We start from the raw sequence: 17,455 nt of genomic DNA on the forward strand, positions 1-17,455 counted from the left end.
TGGCCGTTGACCTAGAATATTTCGCGGCTTTTGGGTATGTCACAGAATGGCTCCGATCCAATAAAAGTAGTACTCGTTTCTACTTTAGCAAGACTATTAGCATTTTCTTTACCAGCAATTTCTTTATGCCTTGGCATCTACTAAGTTACTTTGTTGTTCTTCACTAGTTGCTAAAGGAATTATTTTTAGCATTTATATAAAGGGAGCTGATATGGTATATTATTCATTACATCATTACCCATTCATTTGGTACTTTTCCTCAATCTAAAAATATTTCAAACAGTCTTAAGATTTATAACAGTTTTTTTTTGGAGATCGGCAATGTAATAATTCAGGGTGGATATATCTTACTTTCTGTATATGTATATTTATTTTAGGTCTTCCTTGAGGATTGTGATTAATTTTTGTGTTTTCTTGTGGTTCCACTTCCAGTAAAAGTTTTATAAAATCATGCTCCTAAGTTCGGTATACTTTTAAAAGCGTAACCCTCTTTTGTTGGAGTTGTTATGTTCTTGATAATGTTTACTTTAAACAATTGGATAAAACAAATTACTATTGCTAAAAATAGTGACATTTGCTAGCATTTCAAGCAGTATCATCTTGGAGCGAAACTAAAAACCTTTCTCCCTGCCCTCGTATGAATTACTTGCCTTAATTCTGTATTTAAAATGCCATTCTGCTCAATTGTTTTCTTTTCAATACTTCACCACTGAGATATTTAGTGACATTATGATATCTTAAATGTTTAAATAAAAAAAATCGAAATTGTCGAATAGAAATCGTAAATGCTTACCAGCGCCCGTACAGATACTTCCGAGAAGACATTCTCGATATTTTTTTTGTTAGATGAAAGCAAGACATCCGATAAAGACTTAGATCGCTACAAAACAAGCAAAAAATATTACATGCAAAAATAAAAAAACACATTTTGGGAAAAAAATTAAGTTTTTTATACTAAAAGCGTTATATTCGTCGCAAAAGCGAAGCTTACTAGTCTAATAAAGTGCTGTTAAGGAAAAACTTCTAAAACTATGGATTAATCAACGTAATAGTCATCAGGTAACTCACTAATCGATAGGTAAATTCAGTTTCAACAGCTTTTGACTACTTGAACCCTTCTCTTTGCGGTAAAAATACTTGATGTTCAGCGCGCATTAAGAAAATATCAAGATTTTCAAATATTGCTGAATATACTAAATTATGAATTGCAAATAAATTAATGTTTTAGGCATCTATATATTTTGTTCAGATCACATTTTAGTTCAATTTATTCCTGTTGTATATTCGTTTAAGTCTTTTAACCACGGATCTAACCTTTGACTGAAATAGTAAAGAGTCATTAGTTACAAATAATTCAGTTCCTACTAATTCAGTAATGCCCTGCGCAATATCCCAAGGTTAGCAGATAATTAAGAAGACTTTTGCTCTCACTCTTCCGAAATCATGTAGAAGTAAGCGACTGCTTTGTATTTGATTTGCTCCCAATGGACTCATCATCATCATCACCCAGCCCTTTGCGTCCAGTGCTGGACATAGGCTTCCTTCATTTTTGTCCATTGTGCTCTATCTTGAGCTCTACTTCTTTTGTCTAACCTCGGCCTCCACTCAAGCAATCTCTTCGTCCACTTTTCATCACTGATTCGGGCGACGTGTCCGGCCCAACTCCTGTTCTTCGCCTTAAGTCTTCATTTCTAACTCGGTCATGAAGCGATATACTCAGCATTGACCTTTCCATTTTCCTCTGAGCTATTTGAAGCGTTTTAGAAGCTGTAGCTGTCAATGTCAAAGTTTCGGCACCATATGTCATCACAGGCAACACACATTGGTCAAATGTTTTACATTTTAAAGAAATTGGTACATTGCTTTTAAAGATGCCCTTGAGTTTTCCATGGGCTGCCCATGCTAGGTTTATTCTTTTTCGTAGTTCACATGTTTGGATGTCTCTTGTGATCTTTATTTCGTGTCCAAGGTATATGTATTTTTCCACCAGCTCTACTTCGTTGTCTCCAATATTCATATTTCCCCTAGGTACTAAGTTTGTCATGCATTTTGTTTCGGAGATGTTTATTTTAAGACCTACACTGGCACACACTAACTGAAGTTCATGTAACATTGTACATATCTCCTTGAGGTTGTCCGAGAAGAAAACTATGTGGTCTTGTATGTATTGTAAATTAACCTTGTATATCGGTAGTCAATGTGGCATGCTTGTAGTGTTTCCAGGATTTTGTAAAATTCTACCGTGTCAAAGGCTTTATGAAAATCTACAAAAGCCAGAACGAGTGGTCGATTGTATTCGGTCTTTTCTATTACCGTTTTAATGCTATGTAGGTGATCATTTGTTCCAAATCCGGTACGAAATCCCGCTTTCTCTATTCGCTGGTAGAAATCAAGTTTTTTATCAAGAAGATTCGTTACTATTCTTGTAAGGAGTTTGTATAGGTGACTAAGAAGACTTATAGGTCTGTAGTTTTCCAATTCATGGTGATCTCATTTTTTGTACAATAGAATTACCTCAGCATTGTGCCATTTGTCGGGTATATTACTGTCCAAAAGGCACATGTTAAAAAGGTTTTTTATTTTCTTAAGTAGACAAGTGCCTCCGATTTTGATTGCATCAGTAACTACACAATCTTCTGGAGATTTGTTATTCTTAGCTTTTCTTAGGGCTAGTTTTATTTTGTCTATTGTGATTTCCGGTAGTAGTTCTAATCCTTGGTTGACAATACCCTTTTTCCTTGTTAATATTTCTGGTACTTGATCTTCTCTGCTATTTACTTTGTGTTCGCTTGTTTACAGCAATTTGTAGAAGTGTTCAACTATTTTAAGGGTTTCCTCTCTGTTGGTTGTAAGATGACCACCATTTCTATTTTTAATCTTTATTATCTGCTTTGTCCCCGTTCTTAGCCTTTTTCTTAATACTTTCATACTCCTATTGTTCTCAATGGTATGTGCATATCCAAATTCACTATGAAATAAATATTCAAAAATGTTCTGATTATTTGGAAGGTATCTTATATGAGTAAATATATAATTTTCTAGTTCCTCCTTTGCTTTGGGCATACAATTTGGCCGTATATATATATAAGCCGGTACATTAGGCGCCACGCCCTCCCTTCAGGTAGGGGCCTATGAAGGAGAATCACCGAGCCACAAGCCCTTATCCCTTGCCGTACTGCTTCACCATAGGCCGATCAGACACCAGCATATTCTAGTCTAAGCGGCAGATTCGTTTCAGAATCTTAATCTGCTCCGTTAGCCTTTTTTATTTTTCTGTATACCGAGCTAGGGTTTCAACGCACATCCACTTAACCATTCGACAGTGAAGCGAATGAGAGTCGGCCGTCTGACCCGCTTGGCTATTCGCTTGGCCGTACTTACAAGGACCAAAATCCTTGGGATATTTTCCAATATTTTTCCAATACAAAAAAGAAACAAAATAAGAAAAATATCAAGTACGTTTTTGAGGCAATCATCACACATTTAGAGTTGATCTAAACAACTAGAGCATTAAGTCATTATTTTTTTTATTTTCTTTTTGCTCCAGATCTTCCTAGATAAGATAGTAGAATCTTGTAACAAGGCTTGTAAATACGGACAATTTTTTCATTTGTATCTTTTGTCAATTCGTAACCTGTTCCTATGTAAGTTCTTCTGTGCCTCTTATATCTAGCATTTTGTAAACCAGCTCTTTTCTGATCCCTTTAAAAATAAGATATTAATTTGGAAATTTTCATTTCACTTTTTACTAATTAATTCGACTACTTGAAAAAGAAAGGTCTCTCGACCAAATTCATAAAAGACATTATCAGCACGGTTTTTGTGTCTGTGGTTTTATATGTGGATTGTAACTTATATGTGTAGTGTCATTGTAATAAGCATTTTGAAGATTCCGCGATCAAAAACTGCGAGACATATTGGTATAAGTTACTCGAGTATGCAACGAATATGAAAGTGGTACGAAGAGACTGGTTTGCCCACTCGAAGACCTGTGTCAAGGCGAGGCTGTCCATTGTCTATAACAACTAGAGACGACAAATTTCTTGTTTCTAGTGCCAGGTCATGGCAGTTTTCTTTCGAAATCATCTGAAAGAAGTGAGGAATGGCTAGAATTAGAGGGCTACTTCATGCTGCTGGATTATCTTCTGAAACTAGGGCTGCTGGACCATCTCCTTACGGTGAACATCGGATTGCCAGATTGGATTTTAAACGAGAACACTTGGCTTGGATAATAGTCACACAATTGGCTTAGTAGGTATTGTTTTTCGATGACTCGCCTAAAGGGGCCTGTATCCTAAGGGCTCAGATTTACGTGTAAGAGGGTGGCGCTAACTACACGAGAAAAATGATCTTTCTCTTTCCACTCTTTCATTACACAAGATTTCTAGTTGTTGCTTTAATAGCATCATGTACATCCTCAGTATTTTTCATTGATAGCAGTTTATGCTATTATCGAAGTGCTAAGATAGAAAATTCGACCTGCCACTCTTTTTATTCGTGGTAATCTGCTCAAACTGATTTTGACGCCATGGTTTTATTTTAAGAACATAAGAACCATTATACCACTATCTTTATTGATGTATGACAACAAATTGAGTACACATTGTCGATATTATCTATGAATTGCATTTTCAGGAATTTAGTGAATTGTACATTAAAACAGTTTCAAACTTCATGCTACTCGTATAATGAAATCATATGCGTTACGGGAAATATGCCATTCAAGTTAAATAGCTCTGACAGCTTAATTAACAAAATTGCCTGTACACAAATCTGTACAGTGTAACGGATCGTACCTCGAATTTGACTTTAATCATTTTGACATCAGCATAATTTCAGGAAAATTCAGATCTTTGAGGATTTATTGTAAACTAATGCCAACGTTAGTAAAAATAATAAATTATGCGATACTGCTTGTTAAAAATAAAAGGATGGAGTACAAGAAACAATAAATCAAATGTTTTTATAGCTAGTCTTATATTATTGTTAATATTAGGTTTTCTCTATCATATTTAATCCGTCAAACAAAAAATGCAAATTTCTAACTACCTTTTCAAACCTAAAGATCAATTACTTGATAAAATGTCAAGAAAATACTGGGTAACTTTTAATGTAAGTAATCATTGAAGTTATCGACACATAAATTGTGTATACATTTTATAATTACCCCAAACATGTGCTTATAGGCCAATCAAGTTATATTAATATTATTATACCAATCAGTGTAGTCAATAAAAAAAAATGCCCTTTCTTAATCACTGTTATGTTAATTAACAACTTTAAAAGCTAAAATTAACCAATCTTTTATAAGAAATGTCAAAGATTTTAACAAAACCTTTGGCAAACAAAACTATTGAAAATTGTTTAAACAGGAGTATTGTAAATAAAAAGTACTTTGCGTTCCTTCTAGCGTAAACGGGGGGGGGGGGGGTAGTCGACTGAAGGGCCAGCTGCACTCTCCAAAAAATCCAATTCGGGTTATACTGGACCACATTTGATCTTTGTTTTTTTTTTAAATAAATGTTATTTATAAATATTATTAAATTGTTATTTATAAACAATTTTTTCCATGGAAAGCGTCACCATCTTGGTGACTAGGTGTTTTGGGTCTAGATCTTATTTAGTTTGACCCCGAACATAGCACGCCAAAATGATGAGGTGCAAATTATTGTCACAAGTGGAGAACAAAATGCCAATTGCTCATATACTTCATTAAAATACATAAAATGCATAACACCCAGACTGACATGACTTTTTAAAGACTTCACTAATTTAAAAATAGCCTTTAAAACTTCATTAACTGCAAGATCAATATATTCCAAAGTCAAAGATAAAAGTGACATCAAAGATTGTTCCAACGTAGTGTACCAGATTCCTTGCAACAATTGTAATTTGGTATATGTGGGACAAACCACTCGTAGCCTAGGTAGTCGCTTAATCAGTCATCGAAGCGACAGCAGACTATATCGGGAAAGATCTGCCCTTGCAGAACATGTAAATAAAGAACATCACATAATGAATTATGAATCAGTCAAAGTTTTAGCTACTGAATCCAATTACAAAAAAAGAATCTTCTTAGAAATGGCATTCATTGCTCAAAATTCAAACGCAATGAACAAAAGGAGTGACATTAATCAGTTAAGCTCCATTTACTCCTACCTATTATATTTGGATACACATTCACATTTCAATGATGTTTCAACATCTGAGTCATTGTAAAGTTTCCAGGTTTCTTCATTTAGTATATTCTCATCTTAAAAAATTGTTCTTTCAACCTAAATACAATCTTTGTTAAATTTTGATGTGTAATATTAGTAGTACTACATAAGACAAAGAAAACAAGAAGTTCTGTCATTTGCCATGTCCAGGAATGACAGCTACTCTCTTAACCTAACACTCCACTGTTGGCCGGCACACGTGGCCGTTTTAAATCGTTGTAATTGTCTTTTTCTTATGTGTTAAAAGTAATAATAAGTTTGGTCTTTTACACCATGCAATTTATAGATTATTTAATTATTGACTCAATCAATGAGTGGTGCGTGATATTGTCACATGTGAGTAGAACATCCACGAAAGACAAATCTCAATAACGTAAGTTTTTATAACCTTTTACACTCTTAATAGGTTTCGAGGATGCTTTACTAACATTAGCACTTTATTTCAGTTTTTCCTGATGATGAAAATAAACATTTTCGAAACCTTGAAACTTAGTTAAAAGAGTAGACTTATTTCACCGCTGCAAATCCCAATAAACCTCAAAGCTCCGTTTTCTAACGTTGTCAGCAAAGACTTCTTTTCCTTATATATATATATATATATATATATATATATATATATATATATATATATATATATAATATTAAACCAATATATAATATTAAGTATATTAAAAGAAATTAAAACTTCTTAAATATCTTATATAGGTTTCGACACCGTATTTATATGTACAGTGATACCGCGAGATACCCTAATATACGAGTGTTTTGAAATACGAGCCGCTGAGCGAGCGATATTTTGCTTTGAGATGAGAGCAAGATTTGAGATACGAGTAATCGCACACTACAGCGCTGCATATGACCTCAACATGCCCCATCGCAAACGTCTGCGTAGCACATCAATGATAAAGGACCGGCATTCCCTTCGTCATCAGGCATGGGAGGCAGCAAGTTCTGATGTGAAGGTAGAAGCCAAAGGATAGATCCCCCAAGTCTTCACCTGTGACGAGGCAAGGCTTTCCTGGAAAAGTATGCCGAATAGGATTTACATAACGACACAGGAGAAAACGATGTAAATTCACAAACCCATAAAGGATAGATTAACTAGAACCAATGTCAGTGGCGACTACAAGATCAAGCCTCTGCTAGTATACCATTCGGAAAATCCCAGAGCCTGTAAGTCACATAAGATTTTAAAAGAAAAACTGCAAGTTATGTGGTGGGCAAATCCGAAAGCGTGGGTCACCAGGAAATTTTTTGTGGAGTGGATAAACCTCATGTTTGGCCCTTCTATGTCCACAGAAAACAAACTACCCATGCAAGCCCTTCTGGTTATCGACAATGACCCTGCTCACCCACCAAATCTCGAAAAGGTTCTTTACCTACCACCCAACACCACTCCTATCCTGCAGCCCATGGATCAGCAGGTGATTTCTAATTTTAAGAAGTTGTACTAAGCCACTTGAACATCGTGATGTGCCTAAGAATTATTAATCAGGCCTGGCTGGGTGTAATAAGTACCTTAACCTCTGCATAGAAGAAGCTGTGATTAGTATTTTAATGGCTTATTCCCATTAAAATAGTAATTACTTTGATGCCACAAGCAAACAGCTTCAGAAAAATATGAAGAAGCTGTGGCCTGAGGCTGTAGCTGAAAGGGCCTTTGAAGGATTAAAACCTGAAGTGCCAATGGTAGAGGAGATTATTTCTCTAAGAAAATTATCCATGGGTCTGGAGGTGAATGAGAGAAATGTGAACGAACTCGTCGAGGAAGAATTCCAGGAGCTGACAACTAAGGAGTTACACGATCTACATTTGCAACAGCATACGGTGGTTCAACGAAAAATTGGTTTTGAAGAGGAGAGCCAGAGATGGAGGAAGTTATTTCTACAAAAAGGAGATCTTAAGAATGTGGGAGAAATTTGTAGAGTTTATAGATAAAAATCACCCCGAAAAAGTTGCAAAGGATCGTGTATCAGAGTTGTTCAACAAAACTCGCCTAACTCATTTCCACAATATCCAGAAAGGGAGGAAGAAACAAACCTCCTTGGGCAGTTTTTTTTAAATCATCTGCAGGTGAAAAATGAGCAAAGATTGACGAAAAATGCGAATACCAGTGACCAATTAATGAATTTAAACTTTAAACTTAAACTAAAGAAAATTATAATTTCTTATTTATAATTTCTTTTTTGTCCTAAAAATAATTTTAAATTAAATTCTTCTTCTTCTTAAGGTGCCATGCATTTCTGCGTAGGCGTCCACCGTACATCGTCTTGTCAGGTGTGATGTTAAATAGTCAGGATTAAATAATTCTGTTTTTAGCAGCATTGCGAAGCATTTCATAGCTGTGGATTCCTGTCCATTGTCGAATATTGCGCAGCCATGACATTTTTTTACGTCCGAGACCTCTCCTACCCTCTATTTTCCCTTCGAGTATCAGTTGCTGAAAAGTGTATCGTTCTCCTCGTATAATGTGCCCCAAGTATGCAGTCTTCTTACTTTTTACATAATTAAAAAGTTCCCTATCCTGTAAGCCCGCTCTTCTAAGTACTTCCTCATTTCTGACCCTGTCCGTCCATGATATTCTGAGCATTCGACGCAGGCACCACATTTCGAACACTTCAAGTTTGTTAATGGAACTGGCCTTTAACGTCCATGCTTCCATTCCGTACAGGAGAACAGGCCACACGTAACACTTAAGCATCTTGTATCGGAGGTTGAAGTCCAATTAAATTAATAATATATTTTAAATAAAAAAATAAAAAAACTAACAATATAAAGCGACTTAAGAAAAGATTTGTACATCCCGTAGTCATTAGCTGCTTTGTTTTTGTATTTTATATGTGTTCCCCCGTTTAAAAAGGAAAGAGCAAATTTGGATATATATATATATATATATATATATATATATATATATATATACATATATATATATATATATACATATCCAAATATATATATCCTCTTTCTGTGGTTTTCCGGGTTTGATTCCGCGTTGACTCCTGCGTTGTGTTTTTTAACCAGCTTTTTAAATATTTTCTTATCATTTAATTTACCTAAATTCTACGGTGTTATTGTAAATGTATATAAACTTAAATACTATTTATTATTAATTCATTTTATGTACATGAATGTACTTTTTTTAACTTTTTTTCCATGGTTTATTGATATACATTAATATACGTCTTAACTAAGAAAAAAGCCCCGGATTATTGAGATCTATTCGGTCAAATTACCTGCGCCAGCCTTAGAAATTAGCTCAGTTTTCAAACAATTTATCTTGTTTTTCTTCCTCTTTATAAGCCTATTAATACCTCTATGGAAGGTTGTCACTCCATCTTTTGCGCGGTTGTCCGATACTTCTTCTGCCGATTGGTGACTTATCTCTTGGTATTTGTGACGAGACGGGTCTCCTCCATTCTGCTTATGTCGTTATTCCATTCTTTTTTTTTCTATTTTGTGTCCATTCATTTATACACTGAACGTTACCTGTTCTTCTTATGTCTTTACTTCTCTTTCGATCTCTCAGCGTATTTCCTGTAATTCTTCTCAGTACTCTTATCTCTGTCGTTTCTAGTAGCCTTTGTGTTATAACTGTGTTGGGTCTTGTTTCTGAGGCATCTGTCATTATTGGTCTTACACTGGCTTTATAAATTCTTGACTTCATCTCAGTTTAAAAAAAAAATTATAAACAAATTAAATTTTGCAAAAACTATTCACCCGATCTGACCGATATATTCAAATCTAACCTTATACATTCATGTAATATCTGTAACATTATAAAAACAGGCACAGAAAACTGATAACAGAAATTGAGAACTAAATTTGCGAAACAGAGCTAGATTAGCAGCGAAGCAGAAATATAATTAAATAACAAACACAACGACCAAGAAGCAAATTTTTTTTTTTCTCAGGTTCCTCATCAGTAACTAAAGGAACATAACTTCTTATTGGCATCAAATACAAAAAAGAAGAAATGTTGTGACCGAATACATATTTGTTTGACATTGACGCACCAAAAATAATATGTCAAGTGGGTAAATTTAATATTTGTCTTTTGGGCCATGAACCATTTCCAGTCCAAATATAAAGTGCTAGAAAAAATAGGCGAGGGGTCATTTTCGGACGTTCTAAAATGTGAAAATAGAGAAACAAAAGTATGTTATGCAGCAAAGAGGCTCAAAAACACATATCGATCTGAGGCAAGTATACAGGCATGCGCAGAGATTGTTGCTGCGCAGAAGATACCGAGTCATTCCAATGTTGTCAACATGTTAGAGTACCACTATGACATATACACGGGGAAACTGACGTTCATCTTTGAACTTATGGATATGAGTATGCATGATTACCTTAAAACAAAGCGTAGGGGACTATCAGAACATAGAGTTAAGTTCTATTTGTATCAAATACTGAAAGGAGTGGAACACCTCCACAAACACGGATTATTTCACAGAGACATAAAACCTGAAAACATTCTTATTAAGTTTCCATCTATCCTCTACGCTCCACTGTCTCAAACTAGTTCTGAAGAAATAGTTAAGGTAGGCGATTTGGGATCTGTTAGAGGAATTTTCAGCTCTCCTCCATATACAGAGTATATATCCACCAGATGGTATAGATCACCAGAATGTCTCCTCACTGTTGGTAATTATGGTCCCAAGATGGATGTTTGGGCCACTGGTTGTGTCTTCTTCGAAATGCTGACCTTGCGGCCTCTATTTCCAGGCAGTAACGAAATTGATCAACTGTGCAAAATACATCACATACTAGGATCACCAAACCTCCAGTTAATTGCGAGACTGAAGTCAAGGTCGAGAAATTTTATATGTTTTCCAAAAATTAAAGGTACAGGTTTCTACAATCTACTGCCTTATATATCTAGAAATGGACGAAATATCATGAATCTAATGGTAGAGTACGACTGGGATAAGAGAATAAATGTCAAACGGTTGCTGAGACATTGCTACTTCGACGACATTAAAGAAAAGCTAGTATGGGATGAAAGCGTAAGCAAAAGCACTGGAGATGACAAAGTTAATGCAAACGTTGACAGTTTAATTAAGAAAAAAATCCTTAAACGAGAACATTTTAGCGACGAAATTAGAAACAACAGTTCTAATCAAATTGTCAAACCTAAAGTTTCCAGAAAAGTGTGCATTGAAGATGCTTCAAAAGCTACAAATACCTTCTCGACAGGTAGAAGGTCTAAAAATAGTAGTAAAGGTTCTGATAGTGACAAAAGTAGTTACCTCAGCAGTAGAAACAGCATCAATGATGTGCCATACTATCATAAAATATCTCGCCGTAGTAATAACAGTAGTAAAGAACTCAAAGTCAGTTCGCTACCACTGGTGGACTATAAAGTAAGAAGTTCAGCTGAACACAAAATTATTCATCCGAAAGAGCTATCGAAAAGGGGTCAAAATTTACTAAAAGCATCAAGTAACTTAGAAAACAGTAACAAATATCTTTTGAAGAATCCTTATCAACCATTTTTCGAATCAAAATCATTTTACATTCCAAGAAATTCTGAAGTAAAAACTAATAAGCAAGATAATAAAGAATGTAAATTTCAATATCGTTTAAGAAAGAACACTTGACATGAGGTTAGGTAGTAAGAAATGTTTAAATGATATTAAACAATAAATAGTTTCAACATACCAACAAATGATTTTTCTAATTTGCATATACTATTGGACAAAAAATCCAACATTAATTTCTGAACATATCTCTATAACTTTCTGTTCACTGACTTCTCCTGGAACTTGCAAAATAATTTTTATAATTATCGAATGTGTTGTTGGAAATAAACAATCATTATATATAAAAAAAATAATTAAGATTATATGCCTAGCGTATATCAATTTATGTGTTTTAAAATTTTAAGTATTTTAATAAAAGCATTTCAGCTTAACACCAGAACGCTGAAATATACCATAGGAATATTCATAAATATGTGACCCGAAAATGAAGAAAAATCACTTATTTCTATAGGATATATTCGCCAAAAGAAGGGCAATTTATCGATGTTTACTTATTCTTCATTTTATGTAGACATGACTGTCTGTTTTTCAATGTGCCTCCAGTAAGTTGTCGTTCCATCGTTTTCGTGGTCTTCCTACTGATCGTCTTCCTATTGGGGAACCGTCTCTTGCCGTCTTTACTACTTTATTTGTTGTCATTCGGCTTATACGATCGTTCCATTCCACTCTTCTATTTCTTACCCAGTCCTTGAAGTTCTCAACGTTGCATCTACGTCGTATATCTGTACTTCTAGCTCAATCCCATAATGTTTTACTATAAATTTTTCTGCAGTGTTTTCATCTCTGCTGTTTCTAACATCCTTTTTTGTTCTCTCTGTGTCAGGTCGTGTTTCTGCCATGCATGTCATTATTGGTCTGATGACGTTTTGTAAATTCTGTCTTTCATTTCTTTGCCGATATTTTTATTTCTCCATATTGTTTAAATCAGGCAACCTGCGGTTCTGTTTGCTCTATTCACTTGATCTTTCACTTCCGTTTCGAGCTTTCCGTAGGTAGATAATGTATGCCTAAATATTTAAACTCCTCCACTTGCTCTTTTATCTGACCTTCCAGCTCCTATTAACATCTTAGTACATGTGCTGTTATAACCATGCATTTTGTCTTTATTGGAGAAATTAACATATTAAATTTTCTGGCGGTTATATTAAATTGGTGCAGCATACGTTGTAAATAATCTTCAATCTGAGAGAGTAGTATTGCGTCCTCTGCATAGCAGATTATTTTGTTTTTGTCCCATTTGGTATCCTTTTTAAGTTCTTACTTTTTTATTATTTCATCCATAATCAGGTTGAAGAATAGAGGACTCGGGGAATCTCTCTGTCTTATCATATTGCCAGCTTCAATAGGATCAGTTAGTTCTTATTCTACTTTTACTTTTATTGTGTTGTTTTCGTAGATATTTTCGATCGTTTTGATTATTCCTCTCTTGCGTATAATAAGTGGATAACGTCCTTTAATTTGGCCCGATCAAATGCCTTCTTAAGGTCCACAAAACATAGATATACCGGTTTATTGTATTCTAATGATTTCTCGTGCAATTGCTTCATTATAAATATAGCGTCGGTGCATGATCTTCTCGACATAAAGCTTGTTGTTCTTCTGCTAGTGTTATAATTTCATTAAATCTATTTGTGATTACTTTGGTTGTTAATTTTAGTGTTGTGTTTAATAAATTAATTCCTATGTAATTTTCCGGGTCCGATTTGTCTCCCCTTTTGAAGAGAGGTATTAAGATGCTTGATCTCCACTCTTGAGGAATTCTATTTTGTTCTATTATTTTTTGGAATAGTTTAAATAGGTGTTTGGTGAAATCTGGTCCTCCGTACATTAGGAGTTCATTCGATATTCTGTCCTCTCCTGGTGATTTTCTATTTTTTAATTTCTTCAATGCTTCCTTTACCTCTTCCTCCTCAATATTTATTTCTTCGTTTATCGTCACCTCTGGTGACGGTGGTTCATTATCGTCAGCTTTAGCAAATAGGGATCTAAAGTAGTCTGCCAATTATAGTTTATTCGTCTTCCGGGTTTGGACCGTGTCATTTGTGAGTGACCCAAAAGTGGGTTCATCTCGACGTTTCGCTACAATTGTATGTAGCTTCTTCAGGAGAACAAAAAGAAAAAGAAACAAAAGACAGGAAGATGGGTAGTTAGCAACGGTAACTCAGTTACTCAACGCAACCAGAGGCGAATACTAACTACCAAGATGGGCATTTGGTCACAGTAACTCAACTACTCAACGCAGCCAGAGGTGAAAACCAAATGCCAGGACAGGGATTCACGTCCAACAGCTCAGAACACTAACGCGTCGAGAGGCAGGGAGTGAATCCGACGATTACTCCGCTACCGCTCTATTTATAGTCGCGGTGACCTGTCGTGTCGGGACGTATCGGCACACTTCGTGGCGCGAACGTCAAGAAGCGCGCGCTGGCCAATCATGTGGCTGCATCGTGGTAGCGGGACCGGACGGCGGCTCTAGACTGGGATTCCAGATGGGAGACAAGTAGTATCCTTCCTCTCGATTGATATTATGTGGATTTTTTCGGATCTCTAGAGATTCGCGGATTTTCCTGGAATAAAAGAAGGGGCTCTTAGAAATAATATGAGTTTTTTCGAACAATATGGAATGACCGGTTTCTTGGCAGTGTTCTGCAACTGCAGAATGGGAGAAAAGACCTGATCGAATGCATCTTTGATGCTCTTGAATCCGAGTTTTGACGGAACGACCAGTTTCGCCAATATACACTTGTCCACATGAACAAGGAATAGAATAGACACCACAGGAAGATAGGGGCGGTAATGGGTCCTTAGGAGAGGGTAGATATTGTGAGATTTTCTTGGGTGGTCGAAAAGTAGTCCTGATACCTTCCTTGCGAAGAATTTTGCCAATCCTATCAGTGACACTTCGAATATACGGAAGAAAAGCCACAGGAGTATTACCCGAAGATTCTGAATTTGTCGTCCTAGGGTGTAAAGGGGGATGTAGATGTCGGTGTGTAATATTTTGAATTGTGGACTTGGAGTAACCGTTGGCGACAAGGGTTTTTTGCAGATGGCCAAGTTCTTCTCTAAGGTTGTCAGGTTCAGAAATCGAAATGGCCCGATGGATGAGAGAGTTGATCACAGAATTCTTTTGGGCAGGATGGTGGTGTGATGAAGCATGTAGGTAACGATTCGTGTGAGTCTTTTTTCTATAAACAGAGTGACCCAATCGGCCATTGGGCTTGGAGGTGACTAACACATCGAGAAAGGGAAGGGACCGATTATTTTCTACTTCCATTGTGAATTTTATACTCGGATGTTGTGAGTTAAGATGATCTAGGAAGGGAGAAAGGGTATGTTGACCATGGGGCCAGATGATAAATGTATCATCAACGTAGCGGAACCAGACTTTTGGTTTTAAGGGGTAAGATTCTAGGGCTAAAGACTCAAAGGCTTCCATGAAAATGTCAGCAATGACAGGGGAAAGGGGAGAACCCATTGGTGTTCCAGATATTTGTTTGTAGTACAGTAGTTTCTACAAACAAATATCTGGAACACCAATGGGTTCTCCCCTTTCCCCTGTCATTGCTGACATTTTCATGGAAGCCTTTGAGTCTTTAGCCCTAGAATCTTACCCCTTAAAACCAAAAGTCTGGTTCCGCTACGTTGATGATACATTTATCATCTGGCCCCATGGTCAACATACCCTTTCTCCCTTCCTAGATCATCTTAACTCACAACATCCGAGTATAAAATTCACAATGGAAGTAGAAAATAATCGGTCCCTTCCCTTTCTCGATGTGTTAGTCACCTCCAAGCCCAATGGCCGATTGGGTCACTCTGTTTATAGAAAAAAGACTCACACGAATCGTTACCTACATGCTTCATCACACCACCATCCTGCCCAAAAGAATTCTGTGATCAACTCTCTCATCCATCGGGCCATTTCGATTTCTGAACCTGACAACCTTAGAGAAGAACTTGGCCATCTGCAAAAAACCCTTGTCGCCAACGGTTACTCCAAGTCCACAATTCAAAATATTACACACCGACATCTACATCCCCCTTTACACCCTAGGACGACAAATTCAGAATCTTCGGGTAATACTCCTGTGGCTTTTCTTCCGTATATTCGAAGTGTCACTGATAGGATTGGCAAAATTCTTCGCAAGGAAGGTATCAGGACTACTTTTCGACCACCCAAGAAAATCTCACAATATCTACCCTCTCCTAAGGACCCATTACCGCCCCTATCTTCCTGTGGTGTCTATTCTATTCCTTGTTCATGTGGACAAGTGTATATTGGCGAAACTGGTCGTTCCGTCAAAACTCGGATTCAAGAGCATCAAAGATGCATTCGATCAGGTCTTTTCTCCCATTCTGCAGTTGCAGAACACTGCCAAGAAACCGGTCATTCCATATTGTTCGAAAAAACTCATATTATTTCTAAGAGCCCCTTCTTTTATTCCAGGAAAATCCGCGAATCTCTAGAGATCCGAAAAAATCCACATAATATCAATCGAGAGGAAGGATACTACTTGTCTCCCATCTGGAATCCCAGTCTAGAGCCGCCGTCCGGTCCCGCTACCACGATGCAGCCACATGATTGGCCAGCGCGCGCTTCTTGACGTTCGCGCCACGAAGTGTGCCGATACGTCCCGACACGACAGGTCACCGCGACTATAAATAGAGCGGTAGCGGAGTAATCGTCGGATTCACTCCCTGCCTCTCGACGCGTTAGTGTTCTGAGCTGTTGGACGTGAATCCCTGTCCTGGCATTTGGTTTTCACCTCTGGCTGCGTTGAGTAGTTGAGTTACTGTGACCAAATGCCCATCTTGGTAGTTAGTATTCGCCTCTGGTTGCGTTGAGTAACTGAGTTACCGTTGCTAACTACCCATCTTCCTGTCTTTTGTTTCTTTTTCTTTTTGTTCTCCTGAAGAAGCTACATACAATTGTAGCGAAACGTCGAGATGAACCCACTTTTGGGTCACTCACAAATGACACGGTCCAAACCCGGAAGACGAATAAACTATAATTCTGACTCTGGCCGTGGAAGCCTACGATTTCATTTAGTCTGCCAATGTTTCCTTCTGAATGTGTTTCGTTTTTATTAGTTCGTTCATCTCTTTTCTTTATCCTCTTATCCTTCTCCATATTTCTTTCTGCGTTCTGTCTATTTTGAGAATCTCTTCCAGTGTTGCCTTTTTATTTGTCTAACTAAAGTATTCGTTTCATTGCTGATTCGTTTATAGTCTTCTTGTTTGAACAAACACAACAGGCATATAAAAGGTTGTATGCCTGTTGTGTTTGATGTGTTCTGTATTGTAAAAACGTTTTCTTCTTTTCTTTGCATTTTGTCTTCACTTCCTCTCTAAACCATGTGGTTTTCTTTTTTGATATGTTAGTGTTTGTTACCTTCTTATCTCCAAGTCATTCTGTTGCTGCATTAATTGTGTTATTTTAAAGTTTTTCCCAGCTTTCCTCGAGGTTATCGTTTTCTAATATTTATAAATGTGTCTTAAAATGGATGTTTAACCTTGGTAATTAGGAGTTATTGTTTCCATTGATTCGTTTGACCACTGGGAGAGGTAGACAATTCTTTTTATTGCTTAACACCTGAATATTAATTTTCTTCTCGTGTCATCTCCGTTTCGAAGTTTGGTTCTCATTGCTATTTGGATCTTAGATACAGCTACACGGAATGGTTGATTAGA

General features: G+C 36.5%; 2 protein-coding genes across 15 annotated transcripts in view; one reads left to right on the plus strand and one right to left on the minus strand.

Annotated features, from left to right (window-relative positions):
* Positions 1 to 17,455, minus strand: part of LOC140436668 (uncharacterized) — a 411,170-nt gene that overhangs the window by 125,678 nt on the left and 268,037 nt on the right. For 10 of the 14 annotated variants that reach the window (XM_072525693.1, XM_072525691.1, XM_072525690.1 and 7 more), the window contains one exon: positions 794 to 880. The exons of the other annotated variants lie outside the window; for them this stretch is intronic. In XM_072525693.1, coding sequence (XP_072381794.1) covers positions 794 to 880 — 87 coding nt within the window. The remainder of the gene's footprint in view (positions 1 to 793; positions 881 to 17,455) is intronic. 14 annotated transcript variants of the gene reach the window in all.
* LOC140435551 (MAPK/MAK/MRK overlapping kinase-like) lies at positions 10,195 to 11,901 on the plus strand. The gene has a single exon (XM_072524299.1). The coding sequence runs from the start codon at positions 10,280 to 10,282 to the stop codon at positions 11,816 to 11,818; it is 1,539 nt and encodes a 512-aa protein (XP_072380400.1). The 5' UTR covers positions 10,195 to 10,279; the 3' UTR covers positions 11,819 to 11,901.

Source organism: Diabrotica undecimpunctata, chromosome 3 (genome assembly GCF_040954645.1).
Source record: "Diabrotica undecimpunctata isolate CICGRU chromosome 3, icDiaUnde3, whole genome shotgun sequence".
NCBI classification, from domain to species: domain Eukaryota; kingdom Metazoa; phylum Arthropoda; class Insecta; order Coleoptera; family Chrysomelidae; genus Diabrotica; species Diabrotica undecimpunctata.

Coding starts and splice junctions, on each gene's coding strand:
- LOC140435551 (XM_072524299.1), top strand. CDS start 10,280: ATGAACCATTTCCAGTCCAAATATAAAGTGCTAGAAAAAATAGGCGAG.